This window comes from Chrysemys picta, chromosome 13 (assembly GCF_011386835.1).
Source record: "Chrysemys picta bellii isolate R12L10 chromosome 13, ASM1138683v2, whole genome shotgun sequence".
Taxonomy (NCBI): Eukaryota; Metazoa; Chordata; order Testudines; family Emydidae; genus Chrysemys; species Chrysemys picta.
Genome location: NC_088803.1, coordinates 9218985 through 9234197, shown reverse-complemented (window position 1 = coordinate 9234197; position 15213 = coordinate 9218985). Strand labels below are relative to the sequence as shown.

The following is a 15213-nucleotide window of genomic DNA, read 5'->3' as shown; positions in this document are numbered from 1 at the left end:
CAACGAGAAGGTTCCTATCTGGGGAACAGAAATTTGATAATCGACGGTTCTTCAATTGGACAGACAAAGAACGAACACAACCCAAAAGCTGGGAGCTGAAGCTAGAGAGATGCAGACTAGAAATAAGGAACAGATTTTAGCAGTGAGGGGAATTAACCACTGCGAGAATTCCCCAGGGGTCGTGGTGGATTCTGCAGCGCTGGCTATTTCTCAATCAAGCCTGAATGTTTCTCTCAGAGATCTGCTCTAGGTCACAGAGGAATCAGTTCAGGGAAGCCCTAGGGCCTGGGTGACACAGGACATCGGAGTCCATGATCACAATGGTCCCTACTGGCCTTGGGATCTATACAAAGATCTCGGGGTGGGGGGGAAGAGAGAGAGAGAGAGAGATGAGCCATGGTTTATTTGCCATGGTGTATTTCCCAGCGTGGGGGTGGCTGCTGGGCAGTGAGATGAGGCTGGTTTGTGATCATGTCTGTCCAGGATTCATCTCTTTCCCCTTCTCCTCATTCCATCGTGGCCTCTCCCTCTCCACTGACCCCTCTGCCTCTGTTCTAGATCCCCCGCCAGCCCCCACACTCTCTCTGGACACCAGGTACACAGTGTATCTCCCAGGGGAGCGGGTTACCCTCACGTGCTCGGCTCCTGGACATGAGCTGGCTTCGGGATACAGATTCTTCTATCAAAAAAGGCAGTGGGGCTCCGACATAGTCCAACAATCAAATACAAGACACTGGCTGGAGCTCACAGCTGAGAAGGGAAATGCTGGGACATACACCTGTGCGTATTGGAGACTGGAATCCAATCGAGAGATCTCATCTAAGAACAGCAACTCCGTCTCCATCCCAGTGACAGGTGAGCCCCTGTTTTTCCTGCTGTTTGATGGGAGAGTCTCTAGGGATCTGAAGCCCACCCCAACACCTCAGCTTCACCCTGTCTCTGGTCAGCCCCATTCCACACATCTCAGCAACTCTGTAGTGGGCTTAGGGTGCCAGCTGATCAGCAAAGACCAAATGTGAATCTTTGGCCCTGCAGCTGCCTGGATTCCTCAGTCATGATTTCTGTCAGGAAAAGGATTGTTTACTATCACATAACCCGACCTCCTGCCAGCACCAGTACGGCAGAATTCCCTACTGCCCATGGAGTCAATGGGGCATATTCTCAGATGGGGTCACTGGGCCGTAGTTCCACTGGAGTCAATGGGGCAGACTCCAGCTGGCGTGTGTGATGCTCTCGGGGGTGGGGGTACCATGGCTGTGAGGCACGTCGCTACCACCAGTGCAGGGAAGCCTGGTCTGTGCCTGCTGGGGGCAAACCCCCGACACCCCCAGCCTCAGCCACACAAGCCCTCCCCTCCCAGCCCCTGCAGGCTGAGCTGGCCCTGGGCAGGAGCTGCCCCCTCACGTACCAAGGAGGGGATGCTGGGCCCATTGGGTTCCCCGGCACTGAGTTCTCTGCTGCTCAGTGTTTGCATGGCCCGACGGGGACGTGGTCCCTGGGCACTGAGCTGGGGCTGGCTGGGGTCTGTGTCCAGGATCCCTCCCTCTTCTGCTCTTCACTGGCCCTTCCTCTGCTTCTATGTCACCAGCTGCCCAAGTAGCCATCTCCTCCTCTTACCCCCTGTTCTTTTCTAGACCGTGACCCGGCTCCCCAGCTCACCGTGTCCCCGCAGCAGCCTGTCTATGTAACTGGAGAAGCTGTGACCCTGACGTGCTCAGCTTCCAGGACGTCCACTGTGTCCGGAGTCCGGTTCTTCAGAGATGATCAGGAAATTCAACGGAAGGAACTCCCCTCACCTCGGTACAGTTACACCAAATCGATTAAACTGTTAGGGGTGTCTAGATCACAAGCCGGAGTGTACACCTGTGAATCCTGGAAGACAGTGTCTGGGCGAGAAATCACATCAAACAGGAGCCGACTGATCTCCATAGCACTGACAGGTGAGACCCCTGTGTCCTGCTGTTGATGGCCCCCTGGTGGGGTATCTCTGCTCCATGCACAGGGTGTGACACCGCCCGGTCCCTCAGCTCCGGACAGGGCCACGCCCCCCACTGGGTCAATGTCACTCCCTGGCTCTCTGGCTCTTCTGGTGGGTTTTGGGGGAGTGTTGGTGCGACTTTGGGTTTTGAAAACTTGGGGAGCTTTAAGGAAACAAACCTCAAATCTCCCCCATCTGTAGCAGGGGTCAGGCCCTGGTGTCAGACACGCTGTGGGGAGGTCGGGCGCCCCAGCAGTGGGGAGAGGCTCCCAGCTGATCAGTAAAGTTTGGCACTGAGAGGGCACTGCTGTGGGGGAGCTCGCTGCACTGTCATCCCACCTGACAGGGCAACCAATTCTAAGGTCCCAGCCCCGCCTCTTTATTCATGATTATTATCACAAGCGGGAGCAGTTACTGATGTTACCCCGACTCCCTGGCAGCGCCAATGCTCTCAGGATCCCCTGCTGCCCATGAGAAGGTGCTACCCACAGGTGCTCAGCACCCAGGGGAAAGCGCCATCAATGCAAATTCTTCTCTCAAAGCAGGGATTTGGTCTCTAAAAAGCTCTCTGGTCCCCAGTGGAGTGACCGGCTGATGCTCACAGCTGAGACAGAGACCACCTGTCCCTTAAAGCAGTCCAGCCAGGGGATCCCACACAGAGAGGCCCTGCCTCCTGCTGTGTTACATACGGGCACAGTGCAGGGTTGGGGATCAGTGAGGCACAGGGGTGCCGGGAGTTTCCCATGGAGAAGTTCCATTCCCCCTTATTTCTGAGATGAATGTAACCTAGTAACATCTGCCCCTCACCTCCCAGATCCCTGCCAGGTCTGACCCTTCTTTGGTATCTAAAGCTGACACCTGTTTTCCAGACCCCAGTGCAGCCCCATCCCTCTCCCTGAGCCCAGAGCACCCCAAATAACTCCCCGGAGAGCCTGTTCCCCTCACATGCTGGGCTGCCCCTGGTGTTCACTAAACTGCAGGATCCAATTCGACATGGTGGGCTGATGGAGCATCTCAGCTGGGGGCTCATCCACGGGCAGCTTCATTCACCCCTAGAGCATCACAGAGCCAGGGGCTCTGGGCCATGCACCTGTCTGCGTGAGATATGCCCATCAGGCCGGGATATCCCTGCTGGGAACAGCCAGTCCCTCTCCACCAGCCTGGACACAGACCTGGGTATCCAGCATGGCCGCCTTGCACCTCTACCCTCTGGGACGGTAGAATCCCACCAGGGCCATCCAGCTCTCAGTCTGCCCAGAGGGGGCGGGATTTCCAGACAACCTGAGCCCTCCCTATCTGCCAATGGATCCATAAATACAAGGGGCTGAGACATTAGTAATGGTCAAGTGACAGGAAAGAGTCACATCCCGGCCACCTTCTCACCCCCACATCCTGTCCCCATATTGTATCTGAAGGAAGCCATCCCCACCCCTTAGCCCGGCTCTCACTTATTTCAGTGGGGAGCCCCTCAGGATCCTGAGGTGAAGCAAGAGGCTCTGGAGAGAGAGCACAGGTCAGCTGTGAATAAATTGAATTCTGGGCACTGCCATGTCCCAGCTGACCCCTCTCCTTTGCTGCTCCCCACAGATCCCCCTCCCCAGCCAGGGCTGAGGCTGGATCCCCCTTCTGGAGCAGTGAGTGAAGGACTCCCCCTGCTCATCATCTGCGCGGTCTCCAGGGATGCCAGAGAGTGGAGATTTCACTTCTACAAGGACGGAGTCGAGATTGTCCCCAGGGACATGGGGTCTGAGATCAGCACCATGGAGCCTGGCACCGGCTCTGTGAATGTCTCTGTGCTCAGCATCCCGCAGGCCGGTCCCAACAACATCGGGGAATTCACCTGCGGGTACGAGGCGAATGTGAGCGGGAGGTGGATCCCGTCCCCCAGGAGCCGGGCTGTGAACGTCACTATGAATGTCACTGGGACAGGTCAGACTTCCCTAATTTCTTAATTCACCTCCCTGTGTTACTCCCATTCGAGGAGAACCATCCCCAGGAGCTCTCCTGGGAAAGGGAGGGCGGATGAGGTGACAGATGTCAAATGGGGATAGAAAACAAAGTAGAGATGAAAACCCCACTTCTCCTCCCAGGTCCTTTCTATCTATGACACTTCCATGGCCCAAGTATCTGAGCCCCTCACAATGTTGTTAATAGATTTAGCCCAGAGGTGGGCAAACTATGGCCCGCAGGCCACATCCGGCCCGCGGGACTGTTCTCCCCGGCCCCTGAGCTCCTGGCCTGAGAGGCTAGCCCCAGCCCCTCCCCTGCTCCCTTATCCCTCCCCTGTTCCCCCGCCCCCACAGCCTCAGCTTGCTCGCTCCGCCGCCGCAGTCGCCATGCCGTCGCCGTTGCCCAACCCCTGATTTAGCCCTTCGGTGCCCATTTTAGAGATGGGGAATGGAGGCAAGAAGAGGGTAAGTCCCACAGGGGGCCTGCAGGAGAACAGGGAATTGAACTCCAATATCCAATACCCAACGCCAACCCCATAACCACTGAACCATCCTTCCCCTCTTTGGAACAAGGCTATTACAGAGTGAACGTGCCATAGACAACAGTGAACAGTGGTTAGAAAGCCCTTGCACCAAAATCTGACTCCTTTGTGGGTCTCAGAACTTTTCTCAGGGATGTCTGGCTGTTCTCATGGCCCTTCCCTCTCTTTTTTTATTCTGCTGCGTGAACAGCCTCTTACAGTACCCGTGATATTCTGCTGACAACAGGTGGCCTCTTGTTTCTGGTTGGAGCCATTGCTGCTCTCATCTGTTACTGCGGGAGGAAGGAAAGAGGTGAGTGAAAGGGGGAGACGCACTGTGATCGCCCATCTGCTCCCTCGATATGGTTTTGCCAATAACTATTCTGTAGTGATCAGTGTAAATAGTTTTAAACTATTAACAACCACAAAGCAACGGGCCATGGTGTGGGTATGGAAACCAAAACTGAACTATGCCTGGCAAATGAGGTATGTACCTTTCAATGAGAAGGCAGTGTTTAAACAGAAGATAGAGATGTAAAAATATTTATGGGTTTTCAAATGTATCTTGGTACGTATTTATTTTAATAACACATGTTGTCAAATAACCAACTGAGCTGAAGCTTGATTTAAGACAATGAATCATAGATTCATAGATTTATAGATTCTAGGACTGGAAGGGACCTCGAGAGGTCATCGAGTCCAGTCCCCTGCCCGCATGGCAGGACCAAATACCGTCTAGACCATCCCTGATAGACATTTATCTAACCTACTCTTAAATATCTCCAGAGATGGAGATTCCACAACCTCCCTAGGCAATTTATTCCAGTGTTTAACCACCCTGACAGTTAGGAACTTTTTCCTAATGTCCAACCTAGACCTCCCTTGCTGCAGTTTAAACCCATTGCTTCTGGTTCTATCCTTAGAGGCTAGGGGAACAAGTTTTCTCCCTCCTCCTTATGACAACCTTTTAAATACCTGAAAACTGCTATCATGTCCCCTCTCAGTCTTCTCTTTTCCAAACTAAACAAACCCAATTCTTTCAGCCTTCCTTCATAGGTCATGTTCTCAAGACCTTTAATCATTCTTGTTGCTCTTCTCTGGACCCTTTCCAATTTCTCCACATCTTTTTTAAAATGCGGTGCCCAGAACTGGACACAATACTCCAGCTGAGGCCTAACCAGAGCAGAGTAGAGCGGAAGAATGACTTCTCGTGTCTTGCTCACAACACACCTGTTAATACATCCCAGAATCATGTTTGCTTTTTTTGCAACAGCATCACACTGTTGACTCATGTTTAGCTTGTGGTCCACTATAACCCCTAGATCCCTTTCTGCCGTACTCCTTCCTAGACAGTCTCTTCCCATTCTGTATGTGTGAAACTGATTTTTCCTTCCTAAGTGGAGCACTTTGCATCTGTCTTTGTTAAACTTCATCCTGTTTACCTCAGCCCATTTCTCCAATTTGTCCAGATCATTTTGAATTATGACCCTGTCCTCCAAAGCAGTTGCAATCCCTCCCAGTTTGGTATCATCCACAAACTTAATAAGCGTACTTTCTATGCCAATATCTAAGTCGTTGATGAAGATATTGAACAACGCCAGTCCCAAAACAGACCCCTGCGGTACCCCACTCGTTATGCCTTTCCAGCAGGATTGGGAACCATTAATAACAACTCTCTGAGTACGGTTATCCAGCCAGTTATGCACCCACCTTATAGTAGCCCCATCTAAATTGTATTTGCCTAGTTTATCGATAAGAATATCATGCGAGACCGTATCAAATACCTTACTAAAGTCTAGGTATACCACATCCACAGCTTCACCCTTATCCAGAAGGCTCGTTATCCTATCAAAGAAAGCTATCAGATTGGTTTGACATGATTTGTTCTTCACAAATCCATGCTGGCTGTTCCCTATCACCTTACCACCTTCCAAGTGTTTGCAGATGATTTCCTTAATTACTTGCTCCATTATCTTCCCTGGCACAGAAGTTAAACTAACTGGTCTGTAGTTTCCTGGGTTGTTTTTATTTCCCTTTTTATAGATGGGCACTATATTTGCCCTTTTCCAGTCTTCTGGAATCTCTCCCGTCTCCCATGATTTTCCAAAGATAATAGCTAGAGGCTCAGATACCTCCTCTATTAGCTCCTTGAGTATTCTAGGATGCATTTCATCAGGTCCTGGTGACTTGCAGGCATTTAACTTTTCTAAGTGATTTTTAACTTGTTCTTTCTTTATTTTATCTGCTAAACCTACCCCCTTCCCATTAGCATTCACTATGTTAGGCATTCCTTCAGACTTCTCGGTGAAGACCGAAACAAAGAAGTCATTAAGCATCTCTGCCATTTCCAAGTTTCCTGTTACTGTTTCTCCCTCTTCACTAAGCAGTGGGCCTACCCTGTCTTTGGTCTTCCTCTTGCTTCTAATGTATTGATAAAAAGTCTTCTTGTTTCCCTTTATTCCCGTAGCTAGTTTGAGCTCATTTTGTGCCTTTGCCTTTCTAATCTTGCCCCTGCATTCCTGTGTTGTTTGCCTATATTCATCCTTTGTAATCTGTCCCAGTTTCCATTTTTTATATGACTCCTTTTTATTTTTTTAGATCATGCAAGATCTCATGATTAAGCCAAGGTGGTCTTTTGCCACATTTTCTATCTTTCCTAACCAGCGGAATAGCTTGCTTTTGGGCTCTGGGAATCAATACTTAATACTGCAGTCTATGGAGAAAAGAAAGAAAACGTACAAACCCTCTGAGCCTGGAGAAGTGTTGGCAGCTTACTTCACCTCTAACTCACTCCCCCAAAGTCACACTTTATATACTGGTTTAAAACAAAGAAAATCCTTTCTTGTGTTTTCTTTTTTTTTAATTAATAAGCCAGTGACACCTGTGATGAAGGGGTAGGGCTAGCTTAGTGGTTTGAGCATTTGGCCTGCTAAACCCAGAGTTGTGAGCTCAATCCTTGAGGGGGCCATTTAGGGAACTAGGGTAAAAATTTGTCTGGGGATTGGTCCTGCTTTGAGCAGGGGGTTGGACGAGATGATGACCTGAGGTCCCTTTCAACCCTGATAATCTATCACTACTGGGACTGTCTATCACCACAATTTGCTGTTAATGACTTGGACATTAATCAATACATTATTTAATGGTTTGCAGTTATACTGATTATAGAATACATGTGTTATAACAAATATTCCCTGTAAATGTTGCTAACTACTAATATTTTATTAACCACAGTGAGCATTTATAAGCATCCCTTATAAACTACACCAGTTAGTCTATTGCAATGACACGTCATTCACTAGCAGTTGCTTTCTGGATATCTGGGTAGGTCAAAAAGGTCAGGGGAAAAGTAGAGTGGAGAACAGGCTGAGTACAGACCTACTATGATTATAGACATTCGTTAGTCTAAACCAAAACACTCTTTGGGAGTAGAGTTTAGCTAAAAGGATGCTGAGCTTTTGGGCCGAGGAATAACAAGAGTTGTTTATACAAAAGAGCATCATAAAAGATTAATATTTACTACCAATAGTAACATCAATAAACCGGTAAAGAAACAGGCTTTTGAGAGGCAGTAATCTGTGTTTTCAAGCAGCAGATTATCAGTACATTCAAAAGAGTTGAAAACGGTTAGCAGGTTTTGTGCTGGGGACTGAGGGGTTAGTTCAGTGGTTAGGGTTAGGGTTAGGGTTAAGAAGAGGGTTGAACTGGTTGTGACTGGGGCTCCAGAGGGGCCACACTGAGATTGCGCAATCAGGGCAAACGGCAAAGAAGGGGCAGATGATCCCCCAGACTGATGGTTATTCTAATACTTAGATGTACCAAGCTAGCAACAAAACAGCTTCCACGATACCTTACTGGTTACCCAGAAGCAAAAACACTGTTCCCTTAAAGCAACCCAGCCTTGGGCTCCCACCCAACAGCCAAGTCAAATATTACTGAACATTTTGTTCATCATATGAAAAGCTCTACCAGTCCCCAAGGATTGGACACTTACCCACCAAGATAATGAATATCTTACCCAAATACGCGCTGCCAGCCAATTCTTATTCACTACACTAAGATGTATTGAAAAGGAAAAGATAGGGAGAGTGTAGCTTAACAGATCATTGTACACACCGGTCTGAATAGAGATCTTAGGTCAGTTTCGTAGTAGAGATGGTGAGCTTTAGAATTCTGAAACAAGTTCCATAGGTTCCAGTCCAATGTCCAATATCAGGGCGATCCAGAATGGAACTGGAAACCTCTGTCTTGCAGCTCAAACATCCCCTGATGAAGCTTAAGCAGATCTGAGATAACACGATCAGGACCCAAGATCCCTTTTATCTTGTAGTTCTCTTGCAGCTTCTGGACAGCATATAGTTCTTGGGTGAACAATAGGAAAAGCATTGTCCCTTTGAAGTAGGCCTCTTATTTTCTAAGCATCACCGGTAATTAGCTACATTGATTAGCATAAGGTAATTACCCATCTTCAGCCATTTATAGGTAGTTTACTACAAACTTCAAAGAGAAATAAGAAGGATGATATTACTACATTCACAGTTCATCTAAGTGTTAACATCTCTTTTTGATCTCTGAACTAACAGAATACAGACAGGAACTGTTTGGTTACATTATGAACCTCTAACAATATATATGTAAAAAGAACAGGAGTACTTGAGGCATGGCTGATGTGATTAGGTCCTATGATGGTGTCACTTGAATAGATATGTGGACAGAGTTGGCAGTGGGGTTTGTTGCAAGGATAGGTTCCTGGGTTAGTGTTTTTGTTGTATGGTGTATGGTTGCTGGTGAGTATTTGCTTCAGGTTGGGGGGCTGTCTGTAAGCGAGGACTGGCCTGTCTCCCAAGATCTGTGAGAGTGAGGGGTCATCTTTTAAGATAGGTTGTAGATCTTTGATGATGCGCTGGAGAGGTTTTAGTTGCGGGCTGAAGGTGACAGCTAGTGGTGTTCTGTTATTTTCTTTGTTGGGCCTGTCCTGTAGTAGGTGACTTCTGGGTACTCTTCTGGCTCTGTCAATCTGTGTTTTCACTTCAGCAGGTGGGTATTGTAGTTTTAAGAATGCTTGATAGAGATCTTGTAGGTGTTTGTCTCTGTCTGAGGGATTGGAACAAATGCGGTTGTATCTTAGAGCTTGGCTGTAGACAATGGATCGTGTGGTGTGTCCTGGATGGACATCAGCCACGCCATCAGAGCTCGTTCACCTGCACATCTACGAATGTGATATATGCCATCATGTGCCAGCAATGCCCCTCTGCCATGTACATTGGCCAAACCGGGCAGTCTCTACGCAAAAGAATAAACTAACACAAATCTGACATCAGGAATCACAACATTCAAAAACCAGTAGGAGAACACTTCAACCTCTCTAATCACTCAGTGACAGACGTTAAGGTGGCCATTTTGCAACAGAAAAGCTTTAAAAACAGACTCCAATGAGAAGCTGCTGAACTTGAATTAATATGCAAACTAGATACCATTAACTTAGGTTTGAACAGAGACTGGGAATGGCTCAGTGATTACACTAGTTGAATCTATTTCCCCATGTTAAAGTATCCTCACACCTTCTTGTCAACTGTCTGAAATGGGCCATCTTGATTATCACTTCAAAAGTTTTTCTCCCCTGCTGATAATAGCTTCTCTTAATTAATTAGCCTCTTACAGTTGGTATGGGTACTTCCACCTTTTCATGTTCTCTGTATGTATAAATATCTTCTTACTGTATGTTCCATTCTGTGCATCCGAAGAAGTGGGCTGTAGCCCACGAAAGCTTATGCTCAAATAAATGTGTTAGTCTCTAAGGTGCCACAAGTACTCCTGTTCTTTTTGCTGATACAGACTAACATGGCTGCTACTCTGAAACCTGTCAATATATATGTAAACACACACAAAACACAATCATTATCTACTAATCTGCCTGTAAAGGTTGAATCCGGGTCAATTAGCCTGCAAGTCGTGTAGGCCCCTGTGTCACACTGGGGCATAATTTAAATCTAGGAATTAGGGGATTCATAGAGTTCAAGGCCAGATGGAACCATTAGATCATCTACGCTCCCCTCCTATATATCACGGGCTATTAATGTCAGCCAGGCACCCCTATACTGAGCCCACCAGCAGAGAACAGGAGGGACCAACGTCCCACCAATGCCTGGACACACTTGAAAGGGCAGGGGATTGCTTGGGAGAGACGTGTTCAGATGATCCCAGCAGGTGATGTGTTCCCCCTGCTGCAGAGGACGGGTAAAAACACCCAAGGTCCCGGCTGCTTTGAGCTAGGGGCTGAGGATGAATAGCTGTCATTGTTGTGTAAGAAAGTGGGATGTGGCAACAGAGATCAAAGATCAACCTTCCCCTTGCAAGGCGGAGGTGAGCGATGCAGGTAGACCAGGAAACTACGGACTGTTACAAACAGCAAACTCTGGCTATTGTGTTCTACTCTGTTTGAATATCAGAGAGTTCCACTGTTGGATGCAAGTTTTCTGTGTCTTCATAACAACACACAGACCTCAGAGCTTAGATCAAGGGTACACTTAATATAGGATTTAGAATTAGGGTTAACATTACAGTGATACTTCAGGGTTTGGGTTCAAATTGAATTTTGGGTTTCTGAGGTTCATCTTAAGTGTAGGTTGTGACTCTCAAAGGAGGCAAAGAGTCATTAGACGTCTGAACAGAGACTGGGAATGGCTCGGTCATTACACTAATTGAATCTATTTCCCCATGGTAAAGTATCCTCACACGTTCATGTCAACTGTCCGAAATGGGCCATCTTGATTATCACTTCAAAAGTTTTTCTCCCCTTAATTAATTTCATCAGGATTTGGGCATCTATTTCCATTCTAAGAAACCCCATCACTAATTAGCTGAGTTTGGGCTAAGGGCTCCATATTTCATTTTTAAGGTATTTACATCACCACCATTACCAAAGTGTCTGAGCATGTCACAGTCTTTAAGGTGTTTATCCTCCCAACACTGCTGCAAGACAGAGAAAGACAATTATCCCCATTTCACATGCGGAACAATGAGGCACCATGGGCCAGAATTTTAAAGGTATTGAGGTGCCCAACTCCCATGGTGTCCAAGATTACACAGGAAGTGGGTGGCAGAGCAGACAGTCCAAACTTGGTTTCCCCATACCCAAGGCAAGAGCACTGAGATAGGTCCAAACCTCTTCTCAGGTTGTTAGGGTTAGTTGTTAGGGTTATGGTGAGGGGCTGGGTTGTGGCTAAGCAATAGCTCTATGGTTAGATGTGAGTATGAAGATCGTCAGTTGTGGTTATGGTTAAGTTCGGGGAAATATAAACTTAAACAAACAGAGATAAATTGTTGGCTCCGTTTTCACCCTGTGCCCTGGTAGAAGCTGCAGAATCACACACGTACAGAAATCAACAGGTAAAAAGATGAGTGTAACTTCTTCTTTCTCCAGATTGCACATTATAGCAAGTCATTTCCTCATGATACTCCAGACTTCATCTCCATTTTCATCTGGTTCCTTTTTAGTTCCAAAGCCTCAGAAAAGCACAGAGGGATCTGAGCCCAGAGGATGTGCCAGAAACCTGCATCCTGGTCATGATCATCAGGGATCTGAAGCCAGGGTTCCTGGTGCAGAGCAGATGGAACAGGTAACAAAATGGATTTATAGGCTAAGCTTCAAACCTAGGCACAGTCCAATGGCCTCAACATTGCACAGTCTGGATCTTCTCCGCAGTCCTGAGATAGAGCTCCCTGTCTAGGGTGGGGCAGACAGAGAACAGACACAACGAGATGCTGCACAGAGTTTGTTCATCCAGGAGGCAGGGCTGGGAATTCGTCACCCCTTTCACCATCACCCCAAACCTCCACTGAGTCACTGAAATGTAGGGCTGGGAAGGGACCTCAAGGAGTCATCTCATTAGAAATTTTCTCTTAATATCCAACCTAAATCCCCCTTGCTGCAGATAAAACCCATTACGTCTTGTCCTACCATCAGTGGACAGGCAGGGCCGGTGCTACCATTAAGGCAAACTAAGCGGTTGCCTAGGGCGCCAAGATTTGGGGGCACCAAAAAGCAGTGCCCCCAATTTTTTTTACAGCGTTCCTGGGCTGGGCTGCCGGCGGCTCACTGACACGTCTGGCTCAGACTCCCTCTCCCAGCGCAGCGGCCACTCCATGCAATTATTGTCATTGCTGGCGGGGGCGGCGTGCTCGGGGAGGGGGTGTAGCAGAGGTGAGCTGGGGTAGGGAGCCCTGCGGCAGCTCCCCCCCACGGCAGCTCCCCACCCCCCGGGGAGCCATGCAGCAGCACCCCAGCCCAGCTCACCTCTGCTCCACCTGCTCCCCGAGCACGCCGCCCCCGCTCGAATTCTCCTGCCCTCCCAGGCTTGCGGCGCCAAACAGCTGATTGGTGCCGCAAGCCTGGGAGGCGGGAGAAGTGGAGCGGCGACCGCGTGCTCGGGGAGGGGGCGTAGCAGAGGTGAGCTGGGGTGGGGTGCAGCTGCATGGGTCCCCGGGGGGAGGGGAGCTGCCGCGGGTGGCGCCTCAGGGCAGAGGGGGGCAGGGAGCTGGGAGGGGGCGCAAGGTGTAAGTTTCGCCTAGGGCACGAAACTTCCTTGCACCGGCCCTGTGGACATGGACAACAATTGATCACTGTTCTCTTTAGAATGTCATGTTAGAAGACAGTTATGTCCCCCCCTCAGCTTCCTCCTCTCTAGACTAAAGATGCCCGATTCTTTCACCCTTTCCACATAGGCCGTATTTTCTAAATGTCTTATAATTTTGGTTGCTTTTCTCTGGACTCTTTCCAGTTCATCCACACCTTTCTTAAAGTGCGATGCCCAGAGCTGGACCCAGCGCGCCAGATCAGAGCTCCCCAGTGCTGAGTAGAGCGGGACAATTACCTCCCATGTCTTACCTATGGGATAGCCGTTTGTCAGCAGCACCATGCTGTTACTTCATATGGATTTTGTGCCCCACTAGCACACCTTTCCTGCAATACTCCTGTCACGTCAGTTATACCCCATTTTGTACTGCCGCCTTTCATTTTTCCTTCCTCGCTGGAGTACTTGGTAATTCCCTCAATTTCATTTTACAGATTTCAGGGCAATTCTCCAATTTTTTGAGCTCACTTTCATCCTGTCCTCCAATATCCTTGCAACCAGTGCAACCAGTCCGTTCACCCCTCCCTCTCACCCTTTCTCTTTCTCCCCCACCAGGGCTCTGAAGTCACTTACGCGCTCATGGTATTCCCGACCTTGGAGGCCCAGGCAACCCAGTCGAAAAACAAAGCCAAGCCTGCTGAAGATGAGCATGTGCTGTATAGCGAGGTGGTGACAACGCACACCCGAAAGGCAGCTAAATAAGGAGGGGAAACCCTCTCTACGTCTCTCTGCATCTTCTCCTCCTCCAGGCAGCCGTATCCTTAACCCTTTATATCTCAAGCTCCCTTTTATGCCACTTGGCTAAGCGCACACCCAACACACTTGTCAGACTATTTAACCAACCAGCAGCTTGTCGGGTATCATATAAAAACTTGTGACCCACTGCCCGGGAATATCACTGTATGATGTATGTAGGGGTTGTTAGAAAGAGTTACATATGTATGCTGGAAATATGTTATGGGTGTGGTTGCTAAACAAGCGACAAAGAGTCCTGTGGCACCTTATAGACTAACAGACGTATTGGAGCATAAGCTACCACTCTGATTCTTGATAAACAAGGTGGCCCGAGACAAAGGAATGTGGACTTATGAGTCTCCATGCATCAAGCAAACTGGCAGATAAGAAAAACAGGATGGCTTGTGTGATGCTGGGAAGTCTGATCTCCACTCTTGCCAGGCTGCAGGCATTAGCTAAGAACTGACAACCTCGTAGCTGGAGATCAGAGCAGGTCACCTGTATATTCTTTTTGCTCTAAATAGGTAATACTCTTCTAAGAATGTCTTTCGTGTTTAGACTCTATAAAACGCTTGTATGTTGCTGCCTTCATTAATCTCATGCATAATGTCAATATCCCACGTCATAAGGTGATATTTGTTTGCTCTGTAACTGTAAACGCCCACGCAGTCTGGAGAGAAGCATGACCAAGTGTGAAATACAACTTTGCCAGAGGAGGTGTTATTTCCTGCCCAGCAAAAGAAGGCCCATAGAGACCTGACACACCATTGTGGAACATCAGAGGACGAAACACTTTGTTGATTGTGTCCCCCCACACATGAAGAGGAAACGTGGATGGGAACTCGTCCCGTCCTCTTCACATCTGGGGGAAGAGAATAAAAATCCCTGACGAGAAGAAATTTCGTCTTTTCGACTTTTTGAATTCAGAGAGGCCAGAGACTCTGAACTGAAGCCAGAGATCCCCAGGGCTGCCTTCTAGGTCTGGCCTTAAAGACTCTTTGAATTGACAGATCACTACAAATCTGTCACTCTTCGGATTTTGATGGTAGTTTATTGTCGTGTAAATGTTTTCTTACTTTAATCTGCTGATAACTCTTATTCTTTTTTCCTAGTTAATAAAGCTTTAGACAGTTTATCACAGGATTGGCTACAGGTGTTGTCTTTGGTGTAGGATCTAAGGTACCAGTTGATCTGGGGTAAGTGACTGGCCTCTTGGACCTGGAAGCAACCTAAACGTGATGTGATTTTTGGTGTAAGAGACCATTACAATTAATTCCAGTTTGTTTGGCTGACAAAGTAGACTGTAGACCCTAAGGCAGGCCTGCACAACTCGTAAAGCGGCGAGGGCCATATTACTGCAAAGAAAACAGCTGAGGGCCGAAACCCCCCGTCCCCGCGGA

General features: G+C 48.2%; 1 protein-coding gene across 3 annotated transcripts in view; it reads left to right on the top strand.

The window, feature by feature from the left end:
* LOC101949741 (Fc receptor-like protein 5) overlaps positions 1-14953 on the top strand; it is a 166266-nt gene extending 151313 nt beyond the window's left edge. For all 3 annotated transcript variants that reach the window (XM_065565360.1, XM_065565361.1, XM_065565359.1), the window contains 6 exons: positions 559-855; positions 1635-1940; positions 3566-3907; positions 4660-4761; positions 11943-12064; positions 13634-14953. In XM_065565360.1, the coding sequence (XP_065421432.1) occupies positions 559-855; positions 1635-1940; positions 3566-3907; positions 4660-4761; positions 11943-12064; positions 13634-13780 (1316 nt within the window). In that variant the 3' untranslated portion in view covers positions 13781-14953. The remainder of the gene's footprint in view (positions 1-558; positions 856-1634; positions 1941-3565; positions 3908-4659; positions 4762-11942; positions 12065-13633) is intronic.
* The last annotated feature ends 260 nt before the right edge of the window (positions 14954-15213 follow it).